The sequence below is a fragment of the Dendrobium catenatum genome, unplaced genomic scaffold (genome assembly GCF_001605985.2).
Source record: "Dendrobium catenatum unplaced genomic scaffold, ASM160598v2 fragScaff_scaffold_1022, whole genome shotgun sequence".
In the NCBI taxonomy this organism is placed as follows: Eukaryota; Viridiplantae; Streptophyta; class Magnoliopsida; order Asparagales; family Orchidaceae; genus Dendrobium; species Dendrobium catenatum.
In genome coordinates this window covers 3,298,372-3,313,163 of record NW_021319484.1, presented here as the reverse complement: position 1 = coordinate 3,313,163, position 14,792 = coordinate 3,298,372, and the positions used below count along the sequence as shown (strand labels likewise).

General features: G+C 38.4%; 1 protein-coding gene across 1 annotated transcript in view; it reads left to right on the top strand.

The window, feature by feature from the left end:
- LOC110108115 (rab3 GTPase-activating protein catalytic subunit-like) overlaps positions 1-14,128 on the top strand; it is a 32,100-nt gene extending 17,972 nt beyond the window's left edge. The window contains exons 7-8 of the mRNA XM_020838629.2: positions 10,224-10,395; positions 13,889-14,128. Of these exons, the coding sequence (XP_020694288.1) occupies positions 10,224-10,395; positions 13,889-14,128 (412 nt within the window). The remainder of the gene's footprint in view (positions 1-10,223; positions 10,396-13,888) is intronic.
- Positions 14,129-14,792: the final 664 nt, after the last annotated feature.

Sequence of the window (14,792 nt, the reverse complement as noted above, 5' to 3'; positions counted from 1 at the left end):
AACATCTCATCAACCTCAGTGAACATATCAAGGTAGCACTTAAACATCCACAATACATAATTGATTTAGAATTTCAGGAGAATCAGTAATTCCCACACCATGACCCTCAGCTAAATGTAGATTGGCCATGAATATGTGAAAAATGTCTGCACTTGGAAGACCCCAAGAAAACTTGCCAACCAGGGAGAGGGAGAAAGATGAAGCCAACTTAGATATCTTAGGAGATAAAATGAGAGCATGTTTTCCTTGAAAGAGGATGGTAGTTTGTGATCAGTAGCTGCGGGCCGTCGCTAAAAATGAGAGGGGAATTATGTTGAACTTCATTTACCCTAACAACCTTAACAAAGTAATGTGGAGTTCAAATCCATGGGGAAATCAAATATGGAGAAGTTATAGGAGCAACCATAGGAGAAGCATCACAACTTGGACGAATCATAGTGGTGAAATGTGTGGAATTGATGCGAAGGGAAGATCAAGTGTCAGTGGGAATGAGGAAGTATGATCTCTTAAAAAAAAATTGAAGAGATTTATTTTAGAACTTGCCTGAAAGAGCAAAAGAACTACAGTGGCCCCAGGGTCGGCAACGACATATGTGCCTACGTTAAGGGGTAACACTCAAGCATAGATGCATAAGTACCGTGTGCAACAAACTGTTGCCTATAGACCAAATCAACAAGCACATGAAGGGGTGAACATCGAGTGTAGCAGGGGTGCACTGTGAGGCAACACTCACAAAGTGAGCGTGCTAACGAAGCATCAACCTACACAATGATTGGGGTCTAGTGGGGGAAAGCACAACATCACTTGCATGGTCGAGCATCACAGGAGGAGTGCAACATGAACAAAGCTTGGGAGAGTGCATTATGAATGAGTTATCTATTGAAACTTAAAGAAAGTTTCTGATACATTTATAGAAATTGAACAATTAATTTGAACATTGAAGCCATGTCTCATATGTAGGGAAATCTTTTAAAATGGGATAGGATGGGCCTCAAATGTGACAAATGTGCAATGTTGTGCATGAAGATAAATGGACTATACATGGGGCATTTACCAAGATGTGTGAATAAAATATTTTAGTATAATTCATATTAAATGCAAACACAAGAAACAAGTAGTATTCCCTTTTTTTGATATAAGAATAATCTGAAGAAATTTGTATAATGTAGATATGTATGATGTTAAATAATTATTCAAGTGATTTATTTAAGTTAAATATTATCATTAGATTGCATTGGCGATCATTATCTAAATGCTACACATGTAATAGAGATCATTTAGATGTGTATATCATAAGCATTATTTAGGTGATAAGTTGGCTATGCATCGCCTTTGTGTGAATATTTTGAAGCATGTTATGTATTTCTTTGAAACATTTTTTTTTTATGAATAAATCTTAAAATAGTTCCTTGGTTATTCGAATGTAGCCAATTTAGCATCAGAGTATCACAATTCTATAAGTTAGTCCATCGACTATACAAAATTGATTTTAAAAACCCCTCAGGTTGACATTGATGAAGTTAGGGCATGAAATTGATCCCAATTTTGTTCCACGATCAAACAAAATTGATTCCAACTTAGTTCTTCATGGAACATTTGGAATCAATTTTGTTTAGTCAAGGAATTAAATTGGAGAAAATGTGATATTCTGTATCTAATTGACCACATGTGGATAGTTGCTGCCAAGAGGGGTTGCTATTTTTATGATTTAATCCCAATTTATCATATTACTTTTTATCAAAGAAGTGCATAATATTTAGATGGGTCATATGAATTTTGACAACCATATAAATCATCAGCCAGGTATAATACAAGCCCATGATAGATCGTAGATGGCTTTGGTAAGAAAATTGGAGAATTATTATACTCTGGGTCTAACCTGAATTTATCATATTACTTTTTAATGAAAGTGCAATATTTAAATGGGTCAACTGAATTTTGCCAGCCAATACTGATCATCTACTTGGTATAATACAAGCCCATGATAGATCTTAGAAGGCTTATGTAAGAAAATTGGAGTATTGTTATACTTTGGGTCTAAATTTGCCACATCACCAAGTTTTTATACTACTTTTTATCAAAAAAGTCCATTATATTTAAATGGGGCTGCCCAAGCTGATCATGTGAAACTTCTCATGGATGCACTTGTTACTCAAGTAACTCATCTTGAATATATTTATAATGCCATGATTGACTTATGCTTCATTGAACGAACTTAAAACAAATTGTTAACAATACATAGGAAGGCATTTTTTACCCTATCAAAAAGAAGAACTCTGAATGTAACACTGAAGATGCGCATATGCTTGCTATATTGATAAAATTATACTATGGCTTCTAAGAAGTTCTCTAGTTTCATCTTGAGGCTTTCTAAGCCAATAGCCAATGCTACTTCCAAATTACTTTCAGTTTTTATGTCACCTGAATCATAGTTTAGTTATTATTATTATTTATTCTGTTCGAGATCATCAAAGCAGTTTTAATGCCTTTAATGAGAAACATCTTTTATTTGTCTCTGTGGCTAAGCTTTTCATTTAAAATTTCACTTTTTTTTTAATACTAGTAATATTAATCTCATCATTTCCTTATGAGAATATACTATATTCACTGTAACGCCATTGATGTAAATAAGAAAATACATACTCTTTAGGTGCAAATCTTGTGCATTGATGATTCTTTGTTATTATTTTGTATTTTTTTTTTATTTTACTTAGTAGCTATGAAAATAGAATGTGTTTGTTAGGCCGACTGAACCGGTCCAACCTGGACTGGTTCAGGTGTACTGCCGCTGGCCTAGAGGGAGGGCGGAACCAAGGGAGAGGGGGGCGGATGGCCTAGTGGGCCAAGGCAATTAAAGTAATGGGTGTTTAGGATGGAAATTTGAATTAGAGGACTGTGTAGGGATTTTGTATGTTTCCTTTTGCTTTAATTAGGGGCTAATGATAGAATTAGGGTTTCATCTTGAATTTGAAAGTAATTTGAGATCTAGGGTTGGTGTTATTGGGCTCTTGGCTAGAGAATCGGAGAGTTTTTTCTTCCTCTCGAATTGAAGAAACGTGTATCGGTTGTTGTTTTCCTATATCTACTAGTGGAATCCTTTGTTTTCTCCTAGTTTCCTACTGTTTTCCCCAAGAATTCTGCTGTTGGTTGCTGATTTTCTGCTGTAAACAGCAGTTTTGTTCCTTATTTTCACCAATTGTGCTTAGGTTTGCTTGCGAACTCAAGTATTTCCCTTAGGGTTACTTGCGAACTCAAGTATTTCCTATCAAATTGGTATCAGAGCGTTGTTTTAGGATCATCAGCGGCTGAAATCCAAAAATTTCAGCTAGGAATTTTCATCCGCAAGTTCTTCTCATAAATGGAAGGAAAATGTTCGGAAGGAAAGTTGAAGTATTGGAGGGAGAAATAGGTCAAGACTGATTTTGAGGAAAAAACAGATGATATTCAGAATCAATTTGCTTCTATCCATGAAAAGATGGATGGAAGGTTCGTTGCCTTGGAAGACATGATGAAGAAGATGCTTGAAGGAAAACAAAATCCAACGACATCGGAAGCAAGGGAGACCACCGGCGACAATGAGAGATGCGGAAATCCAAACCCATTTAGGGAGAAGGAGAATCCGGAAGTGGAGATCCTTGAGGGAAATGATGGAATGCTTCATCTAGAATCACTTTTTAGGGAGGAGATGAGTATGGGCTTTGAAAGGAGGGGTGCTGATTTTATTAGGAAAATGGATGAATTTTACCACCGGGGTGCTGAATATGAAAGGAGAAGAGGAGAATATGAGGAAGGGCTCGGGTATGATTGCTGGAGGGAAGATCGTGACCACTGGGGAGCACCTCCTTTTCGATGAATGGGAGGTTATGGAGGAGTTAGGGGAAATCAAGTCAATGGGTGAGGAAATTGAATATGCTCATCTTTGAGTGCGAGGATGCGCATGACTTGATCTATAAGGTGGAGCGGTACTTTGGAGTCAATGGGTTGACTAAGGAGGAGAAACTGACAGCGGCATGATTATGTTTGGAAGGGAAGGCACTAGCGTGGTACTAATGGTGGGACATGAGGCGGCTCATTTAAAGTCGGAGGGAGTTTAAGAACTGCTACTAGAACTTTTTTGAACTAGCAGGGGTGGAGATTTCTACGAGCAGTTCTTTGCCCTGATGCAGGAGGGGACAGTGGCAGAGTTCCATGATCAGTTTGAGTACCAAGCTAGCTGGTTGGATCGTCTTTTTGAGACTGTGCTTGAGGGAAACTTAATGAAAGAGATCAAACCGGAGACCAGAGCAGTTGTCAGTGTGATGAGACCACATGACTTGGGGGAGGCCATGGAGTTGTCACAGCTGGTCGAGGACCAGAAGCATCTGAAGAGGTGGGCTCGAGGCAGTAGCTCCGAGGGATCCTATAGGATGAATACTACTTTTCTAGCTATCAAAGGAGCTGCACAAGGAGGTTTGCGCGAAGCTCCAAAGGAGAAGTCTGGAGGAGGGGGGCCTGGGGGAAATTTTAAGAAGTTCACTAAGAAGGAGATACATAAGAAGAGGACTAAGGGGTTGTGTTTCAGGTGGGATCAATGTTTAGTATTCGGGTATTGAGGCATTTTTCATTCGTGAGGCGAGGCGTAAGCCTCAAGTTGTTTTGAGGCGTAAGCCTCAAAATCAAAAGATTGCGTAAACATAAAATGAGTCCAATGTCGGGCATTTATTTCAAGATTTATGTAAGTTTTAATTTATATAGCGTGAGGCGTAAGCCTCATGCCAGTGAGGCGAGGCCGGCCTCAACCAAGTTGAGGCGCAAGCCTCATACAAAAAACTTGAGGCGTAAGTATCGAGGCGTTTTTTATTGGAATTGCGCAAAGTCGAGCCTCATATTGCACAATTTTAAACCATGGGTGAGATGATAAGTACATGCCGGGGCATATCTCACCTTTTATGATGATGAGGAAACTGAAGAGGGATGTGAGAGCGGGATATTGGAGGAGGAAGAAAAGTTACATCTGGATGTCGCATAAGTCTCTCTAAACTCTGTGGTGGGATTCTCCTTGAATCAAACCATAAAAGTGAGGGGAGAAATAGCGGATCGAGAAGTAGTGGTGCTGATCGATAGTGGGGGCCACCCACAATTTTATCTCTAATCCGATCGTAAATCTGTTGGGGGTGAAGTTAGTGGACACGGGAAAATATGGAGTGATGATTGGTATGGGGAAGGTGGAGATGGGTAGAGGAGTTTGCAGGAGAGTGGTGTTGACTATTTAAGGGATACAGGTGAGGGAGGATTTTCTTTCCTTGGAGTTGGGAAGTACCGATGTCATCCTGGGGATGAAATGACTGCAGACCTTAGGGGATAACAAGGTCAATTGGGGTGCTCTGAGAATAGAACTGATGGTGGGAGGAAAGAGGATGGTGATCCAGGGTGACGCAGGGTTGTCTAGGGCCAAAGTATCTTTCAAATCCATGATCAGATCCATACATGAGGTGGGTATTTGGAGCTGCAATGCTTGGAGAGGGTCAGTGTGGGGGAAGAGGGAGACATTCCCATGGTGGTACAAACCCTCATACAGCTGTACAGTGAGATGTTCCAACTACCTCAGGGCTTACCATCACCGAGAGAGCGGGAGCATGCAATCATTCTGAAGGATGGGTGTCACCAATTAGTGTTCGGCCTTATCACTACGCCCAAATTCAGAAAGATGAGATTGAGAAACTAATTTGGGAGATGCTGGATGCAGGGATCGTTAGACCGAGTGTGAGTCCTTTTTCTAGTCCAGTCTTATTGGTCAAAAAGAAGGATGCGAGCTAGAGGTTTTGCGTGGATTACAGGGTCTTGAACAAGGAGATGATACCAGATAAATTCTCCATTCCTGTGATTGATGAGTTATTAGATGAGCTGCATGGAGCCGTATTGTTTTCTAAGATGGATTTGAAGTCGAGCTACCTTCAAATCTGGATGGAGGATGATATTCAAAAGACGGCCTTCAGGACGCACGAGGGGCACTACGATTTCTTGGTGATGCCATTTGGGCTCACTAACCCCCTTGCTACTTTCCAGTCTTTGATGAATAGGGTGTTCTGACAGTATCTCAGGAAGTTTGTGCTGGTATTTTTTGATGTCATTCTGGTGTACAACAAAATAGAGGGTGGAGCATTTGGAGCACTTGAAGGAGGTTCTTAAAATTCTACTAGCACATCAGCTGAGGGCCAACCTAAAGAAGTGCAGCTTCGCCTAGACTAGTGTGGAGTATTTGGGACATGTAGTCTCCCAGAAAGGAGTGACGGCCGATGAAACAAAAATTGAGGCAATGCATAAATGGCCTATGCCTACGAACATAAGGGAGTTGAGTGGTAATCCTCGGATTGACTATGTACTACAGGAGATTTGTGAGGGGGTACAATACCATAACATGGCCCTTAACCGAGCAACTAAAGGATAACTTTTTGTGGAGAGAGGCAACAGCCTAGGCTTTTGAGAGATTGAAAAAAAGCCATGATGACAGTTCCAGTTTTAGCTTTTTTGGACTTCAACCAGATCTTTGTAGTGGAGATCGATGCATTAGGATATGATTCGGTGGCAGTGCTGATATAGAATCACATGCCTATAGCATATTTCTGCCAAGTGCTATCAACCCGAGCGAGATTGAAGTCAGTATATGAGAGGGAGTTGATGACCATTGTCTTAGCTATTCAGAAGTGGCACCCTTACCTATTGGGTAGGCATTTCATTGTCTGGACGGATCAGAGGAGCTTGAAGTATCTTTTGGAGCAAAGGATAGTGACTGAGGAGCATCAGAGATGGTTGTCCAAACTTTTGGGCTACGATTTTGAGATTCAGTACAGCCTGGGGTGGAAAATAAGGCGGATGATGTCTTATTTAGATGCATGGGGGAACTTAAGGAGCTATCTGTTTCAACGCCACTAATGGTAGGCTGGGGAGCCATCAAGGAAGAAAGTTTGCAGAACAAAGAGTTGATAAAGATCAGAGAGGATTTGATGAGAGATAATTGTAGCCATTCTAGTTACTATATGGAGGGAGGGAGGGAGGCTGTTGTATCAAGGGAGGTTTGTGATGCCACGAACATCCATACATATTCGTCACTTGCTACAGGAGTTCCATGGCAGTGCAGTGGGAGGACATTCAGGAGTACATAAGACCTATAGAAGGCTGACATATGAGCTTTACTGGAAGGGAATGCATAAAGATGTTGAGGAGATGGTGGCGAGGTACGAAGTGTGCTAGAGAAACAAATATATGACAATGGCTCCAGGGGGACTGCTACAACCCTTGACACTTCCTAACAGAGTACGGGAGGAAGTGTCCATGGACTTCATAGACGGCCTACCATGATCAGAAGGATTCACAGTCATCATGGTGGTGGTGGATAGACTGAGTAAGTATACACATTTCATTCCCTTACGACATCTCTATACCGTAGTGACAGTGACAACAACCTTCATCAGGGAAGTGGTTCGACTGCATGGGATTCCTGAGTCGATAGTGTCTGATCGAGACAATGTTTTCCTCAGTCAGTTTTGGAGGGAGTTGTTTAGATTGCAGGGCACTATTCTTAAGAGAAGCATTGCCTATCATCCGCAGACAGACGGTCAAACAGAGGTGGTGAACCGCAGTTAGAGACTTATTTGATGTGTTTTGTTTCTAAAAAGCCACGGCTGTGGGCTAAATGATTAGCATGGGCAGAGTATTGGTATAATACTTTGTACCATTCTGCATCTCAGATGACCCCTTTTAAAATATTGTATGGAAGAGACCCCCCATACTTAGTGCATTTTGGGAGAGGGAACACACCAGTTTATTCAGCTGAGCAGTACCTAGAGGAAAGGGACAAGGTGTTGGTGGAATTGAAGAGACACCTGTTCAGGGCACAACAAATCATGAAGAAGCAGACAGATAGACATAGGAGGGACATACAATTTGAGGTGGGGGAGAAAGTATTCTTGAAACTAAGGCCGTACAGACAGAGATCAGTCGCCAACAAGAGAAATGAGAAACTGGCTCCGAGGTATTTTGGACCCTATAAGATTTTGGATAAGATTAGAGCGGTGGTGTATCATTTGAAGTTACCCCCATCCGCCACCATACACCCAGTTTTCCATGTATCATAGTTGAGAAGAGCTTTAGGGGAGCATACAGTTTATGTAGAGTTGTCAATCACACTAACAGAGGACTTGGAAGTGATTTTAGAACTATTGGAGTTGAGGGGAGTCTGATTGGATAAAAAAGGGAATAAAGAAATGCTGATCAGATGGAGGGACCTTCCCGATTTTGATGCCACTTGGGAGCCATATGAGAGAGTGATGCTCCAGTTTCCTTCTTTTCACCTTGAGGACAAGGTGAGTCTTTGAGAGGGGAGTAATGTTAGGCCGGCTGAATTGGTCCAACCTGAACCGGTTCAGATGTACTGCCGCCGACCTAGGGGGAGGGCAGAACCAAGAGAGGGGGGGCGGATGGCCTAGCAATTAATGTTAATGGGTGTTTAGGAGGGAAATTTGAATTAGAGGGTTGTTTAGGGATTTTGTATGTCTCCTTTTACTTTAATTAGGGGCTAATGATAGAATTAATGTTTCATCTTGAATTTGAAAGGAATTTGAGATCTAGGGTTGGTGTTCTTGGGTTCTAGGCTTGGCTAGAGAATTGGAGAGTTGTTTCTTCCTTTGAAATTGAAGAAACTTATATCTTTTTCTATTTTACTGCATCTACTAGTGGAATCCTTCGTTTTCAGTTTTCTACTGTTTTCCCCAAGAAATCTGCTGTTCGTTTGCTGATTTTCTGCTGCAAACAACATTTTTGTTCCCTGTTTTCACCAATTGTGGTTAGGTTTGCTTGCGAACTCAAGTATTTCCCCTAGGGTTACTTGTGATCTCAAGTATTTCCTATCAGTGTTCTATACTGTTTTTTATTATCTTGATGGGTTTGGTTATTCTTGCAAGTGTTTCAATTCAGCTATGTTCGGATTTCTAAGTTTAGTATTTTTGATCCACTGTTCCTATCCAACCACTGATTCTAGAAGTTTTCTGTTGTTGACTTTTTTTTTGTTGCTTATTAGTTTTAACTAGAGTCGAGCCTTTGTTGGTGCAGTTCCTAGTTTTGGTCTCTGCACTATGGTGGAGATTGGGTCCTTGGATGAATGAGCTGTCTTTTACAAGTGTTGTTGGAATTGTGGTATTGAGTTCCTTTCTGCTGCTATCTATTATCCCTTTTCTTTTTTAATTTTATATAGGAGACACTTCGAAATGTATAATTTAATTTATGGTTGAATAAAGTTTTTATTTTTCTCTTTGTAGTTGTGTGTGCTGTTGGATGTTGATTTTTTTAGCGTGTTGTAAATTTTGACAACTTTTGGAGGAGGATTCTCCTTGTAACGGCTTGGAGCATGGATTCACACTTCAGTGATGTCTTTCCGTTGTGTTGTTTTTGTCTTATTTGTTTGAGTGAGTTGACCGTTTCTTTTTTGTTATTTGTTTGTGAGTGTGATTGAGATTTGGTCAGTTACAGGCCCGTTTTTGTTTTATGGTTGTGTATCTTAATTGATATGGAATGCTATTTTTTCCAAAAAATTTCTCTTAGAATTTCATATTTTATATTATCAGTTAAAATGAATATCTGCATCGAAAGCAATTAATATTTACATGAATAAAAAATTGGAAAAATGTGAATTTTGATATTTTATATGTTTCATTGGCATTGGTGAACCCTAAACCCTGTAAGTCTTGTGTCATCCACTCAGCTCTTGATGATATCATTAAACTCAGATCGCTAGTTGGGGCTATCTTGTGGGTAACGAAGTTGAATTGAATATTTTGTAATGATGAACAATACCAAAATGGCTAAAATGCTTAAATTTCGAAAAAAAAAAAGAAAATAATTATAAATTCCTTTTAATATCTGAAAAATTATTGGTTGATTTGTTGAAGTACGAATTCTGATGCGTTTGTGGCCTTGGTTGATATGAATTTCATGTCCATAATTCATTATCTTGTTTCGGTATGGTTACTGCAGCTTGTATTTTTAAGGGTTTTTTTTGTTAATGTTGTTTATTGTGTAAATATAGCTAAAACTAGTGATCCTAATACCGTTGTTCATTTGATTTTGTTTCCATATTTATATTTGACCAAAACACTTGGCTTCATAAGGGTACAATTTTTTTTCACATATACAGTCATTTTCATCGTTTTCTTTTTTGGTTTAATTTGCCCCTTTCTTTTATACTGCAGTAACTGGCCTGCATTTGTTCCGGTACATGATCCTTCTCGAAAGGCATATATCGGGATTCAGAATATGGGTACGACCTTTACTCGAAGGTTTGATTCTGACAGAATCGGCAGCCAAGTTCCGGTTAGGCTTTTGCACTTGGAGGGGCTCTACGAGCTATTTGTCTCAAAATTTGTGAGTGCTTATTTAAAATGTTATTTCGTGTCTTTTTGTCCACTCATTAGTGAAGGATGGAGGCTTTTCCTTTTGTTGAAACAGTTTAAAAGTTTTTGTACAACGGTACTTGAGATATTTATGTGCATATTGACTTTTCTCTGGAATTATTATGTATTGATCAGCTTATAGATATTTGGATCTTTGTCATTCACATGAAAAGAGATAAAACTAATTTATATTCACCTCCTATCACTGTCAATCATATCACGAAAGAATTTCAACAAATGAAAAACTATTGTTTTTTATTATAAAACAATATATTATCATTGCTATTCTATTTCTTTCTCTTATATTATCTAAATTTTATTATTAAATTAAACTGCACCAAGTAGAGTCACAATTAAAGACGTGGCTTATAAATTTCCATAAGATTTAGAAAAAGCTAAAAAAATAATATGAGAATAAATGTGAAAATATATGAAAATTTTGAAGTAATTAATTTTTAACCTATTTTATTTATTTATAAATTATAACTAAGATACTATAATAAATTTTGTAACTTATTTTCATTGATGATGATTGAGCGTGTTGATTATAACTAAGATAATATAATAAACTCTGTAACTTATTTTCATTGATGATGATTGAGTGTGTTGATTCCTATTTTTAAGAATAAATGTGATACACAAGATTGTGCAAATTATAGAGGAATTAAGTTATTGTGTTATACTTTAAAAATATGGGAGAGAGTTAAAGAGTATAGATTACGACGTGATACTAATATTTCTCAAAATCAATTTGGATTCATGCCGAGTAGGTCTGTTATGGAAGCTATACATTTATTGAGAGCTTTGATGGAGAAGTATAGAGAGAATAATGAGGATCTGCTTATGATATTTATTGATTTAGAGAAACCATATGATAAAGTTCCAAGAGAAGCGTTATGGAGAGTTCTAGAAAAAAAAATGGATTAATAATATTTATATTCAAGTTATTAAGGATATGTATGCAGGACCTGTTACTTGTGTTCAAACACATGGTAGTTTGACCAAGTATTATTCTATTTCTGGTGGATTGCATCAAGGATCAGCCTTAATCACATATCTTTTTTTGATTTAGTCATGGATGTTCTCACTAGACATTTGCAATAAGTTGTACCATGGTGTATAATTTTTTCTAATGATATTCTTTTAGTTGATAAGACTACGAAGGGAGTTGAAGTTAAACTTGAGTTATGGAGGTCAACCTTAGAGTTTAAAGATTTTCATTTGAGTAGATCTAAAACTGAATATATGGAGTGCAATTTTAGTAGTGATAGATCTAGTGGGGGGATTTTGACTTTGGGCAATCAAGTCATTAATAAGAGTACATATTTTAGATATATCATATTTAAAATTGCGCAATTAGAGGTGCGCTTTTGCGCAATTCAGCCCTCAAGCGCCTCAATGCCTATGCAATTTTGGCTCCAGGTGAGGCGTACGCCTCACAGGTTAAGAGGCGTGCCTCTATGGCCCTATTGCGCAATGTCATGTGAGGCGCACGCCTCTGTAAACTAGGTCCCACCTACTTAAAATGACTTGTTTCTCCTGTTATACCATCCGGTTCTAGTGAACCGAACGAAAATCCTTCCGCAAAGCCATTTCCGTTCACAAAACTTCCACTCGGCTCGGCTTGATTTGCTGTCTACCGCCTCTCCCGCCGGCGACACCTCACGCCGGTGAGCAAGAAGGGTTCGACCGCCCTCTACAAGCACTCCATTATAGGTTTTAGGTATTTTTTTTTTTTAAGTTTAAGGAAAGTTTTCAAGTTATAGAAAATATAAGATTGTCTATTTTTTGAGATTTTTTGTATGTTTTCGCATTTGTGCATTAGGAAACATGGTTAGGGGAAAGGAAAAGACAAATACGTCATTGCGGGGTGACCCTTCTTGGAAATACAATGTACAAGTTGATGTTGGAGGCGGCGAGAAGACATGTGTATTTAAAATGCAATTTTTGTGAGAAGGTGATGAAGGGAGGAGTATCTCGCATGAAGGAACACTTATCCGGCTCACATAAGAATGTAGCACTTTGTGCGAATATTCCGGATAACGTGAAGGAGGAAATTACAGCTTATATGAAAAAGAGTACGACGGCCAAACATTTACAACAAGAGCAATTTGATGAAAGGGTCGAACATGGTGCTTACTTTGGGAGCGAGAGTGGAAAGGGCTCTTCCTCCACTATACATAGTAGAGGTGTGCGGGGTCTTATGGACCAATATGCACAATAAGAGGTTGAGAGAAAGGAGGTTGAGAAATAAGGGGTTGAAGGATGATGAGGACCTTTTGGTGTATGATAATGTGGCATTTGATAATGAGTGGTTCATAGATGATGAGATAGATTTGTCATTATCATACTTGCAACTTGAGGATCTAAGTGTGGATGTCTTGAGGGGCGAAGCAGATCAAGTGGGCACATCCACTAGTACCACACCACACACATCTACTAGCTCTGCAGCACAACATCCAAATAAAGGTATTCTACAACTTCTTATATGTTATTACATTATATTTATATCAAGTGAGCAAGTAACATAATAATGATCATTCTTATTGAATAGGGAAGAGAAAAGTCAGTCACATTGAAGATGATGAAGATATGACATTCATAGATACAGTTGGAGATAAAGATTACCTAGAAGAACCATTTAGTGATGGGACATGATTGAATTATGTGTTCCTTTTTATTTGTACTTTGGGAGTTTTGATAGACTATAATTTTGTGGTTTTGTACTTTGGAACATGATTTTATTGTACCTTTTCTTAATTTCCACTACTTCCACTTGTCATTTAGATGTTTTTATTGTATGATAGAATCTTGCTATTATTTACTCGCTAAAACCCTTAAATTCTCATTTACGCAATTCTGTGTCCGTGAGTCTTACGCCTCACACCGCCTCGAGGCTTATGCCTCGCCTCACGGACGAAAAACGCCTCGAGGCTTATTTACGCAATTTTAAACCTTGAGATATATTGGGTCTATTGTCCAGAGTGATAGTGAAATAGATGAGGATATTATTAGTAGAATTGAAGTTGGATGGTTGAAGTTGAGGAATGCATCAGGTTTGTTGTGTGATGGAAAAGTCCCCCTCAAACTTAAGGGAAAATTCTATAAGATGGTGGTGAGATCTGCAATGCTTTATGGAGCAGAATGTTGGCCATTAAAAGAGAAGCATAATATTAAGTTAAGTGTTGCAGAGATGAGGATGCTCAGGTGGATGAGTGGCTTTCTCTTAGAGTTATGATACGAAATGAGCATATTTGTGAATGTAGATAGCATGATGCTTCTTCACTTCAATTTGTTCAATATTAAGTATGGACAACACGCATTTATTCTGGAGCAAAAGAACTTTTTATCAGATAGTCCTAACGATACCATAGAATGTTCAGGCGAAGCTTTTATATGGGCTATTAGTAGAACTTTTGGCGTAGCTTACAAATTTTAAATGTTTTGGATTTTTGTTTCCTCAGGCCTTAACAGCCGTAGATTTCTCTACGAATTGTTTCAGTGTTCGTTCTACAATGAGACTAACCTACAGAACTCCATATGCTGATGATGATGCTGAGAGTCAGGATCACATTAACAGAGAAAGAAAAGGAGATGCAATTGAGTTTAATCATATTAAGAAACAATGGGATGATGATTGTCCTTGGGCAGAGTGGTATTCTTCTGAGGATCCTATTAAAGGTATTACATTTTTTTCTGCTTGAAACTCTTACTAGCAGCCTTTTTTTACTCTATGCATCTATCTGATTATTGTTCACCATGTTTCAACTACATGGCATCACTTTGACCCACTAAAAAGAAAATTGCATGCATCCTTGGATGTTTTATTGTTGTAGAACTCAAGATAACTGCTAGGTGTAAAAGTTTGAAAAAAGCCCTTGCAATTTGACACTTGGGTACAAGCAATCATATTAATTTTGTAAAGTCCTCACCTCTAAGTTTACGTTTTTGTAAACATATTTAAAATAAAAATGTTTGAATTGATTGGGGCTGCCATGAGAATGAGGTTTGTTTTAGTTTTGTGTAAAGAGGGAGTGGATGGACTAACAATGATGTGAGTAGTGTGTAAGTCATACTTTGGTTTAATATAAAATTTTGGAGGCTTAAAATTAGGTTTTTTTACAAATTGTAATTACACCGACTATTTATATAGATTCAAATGTTAGGCTATAAAGAAATTATTGTCCTTCGCCATAAAATTGCACAAGCCAAAATTAGAGTGTTAATGAATGTGAGGACTTGGATGGCTTGTTCACGCACAACAAAGGGCAATGATACATAGATGATAATGTGAAAGAATTAAAAAGACAAAAGGTAGTCTGACGAGTAATGGAAGAGAAGTTGTGCAAGAAGATTTATAAAAGATAG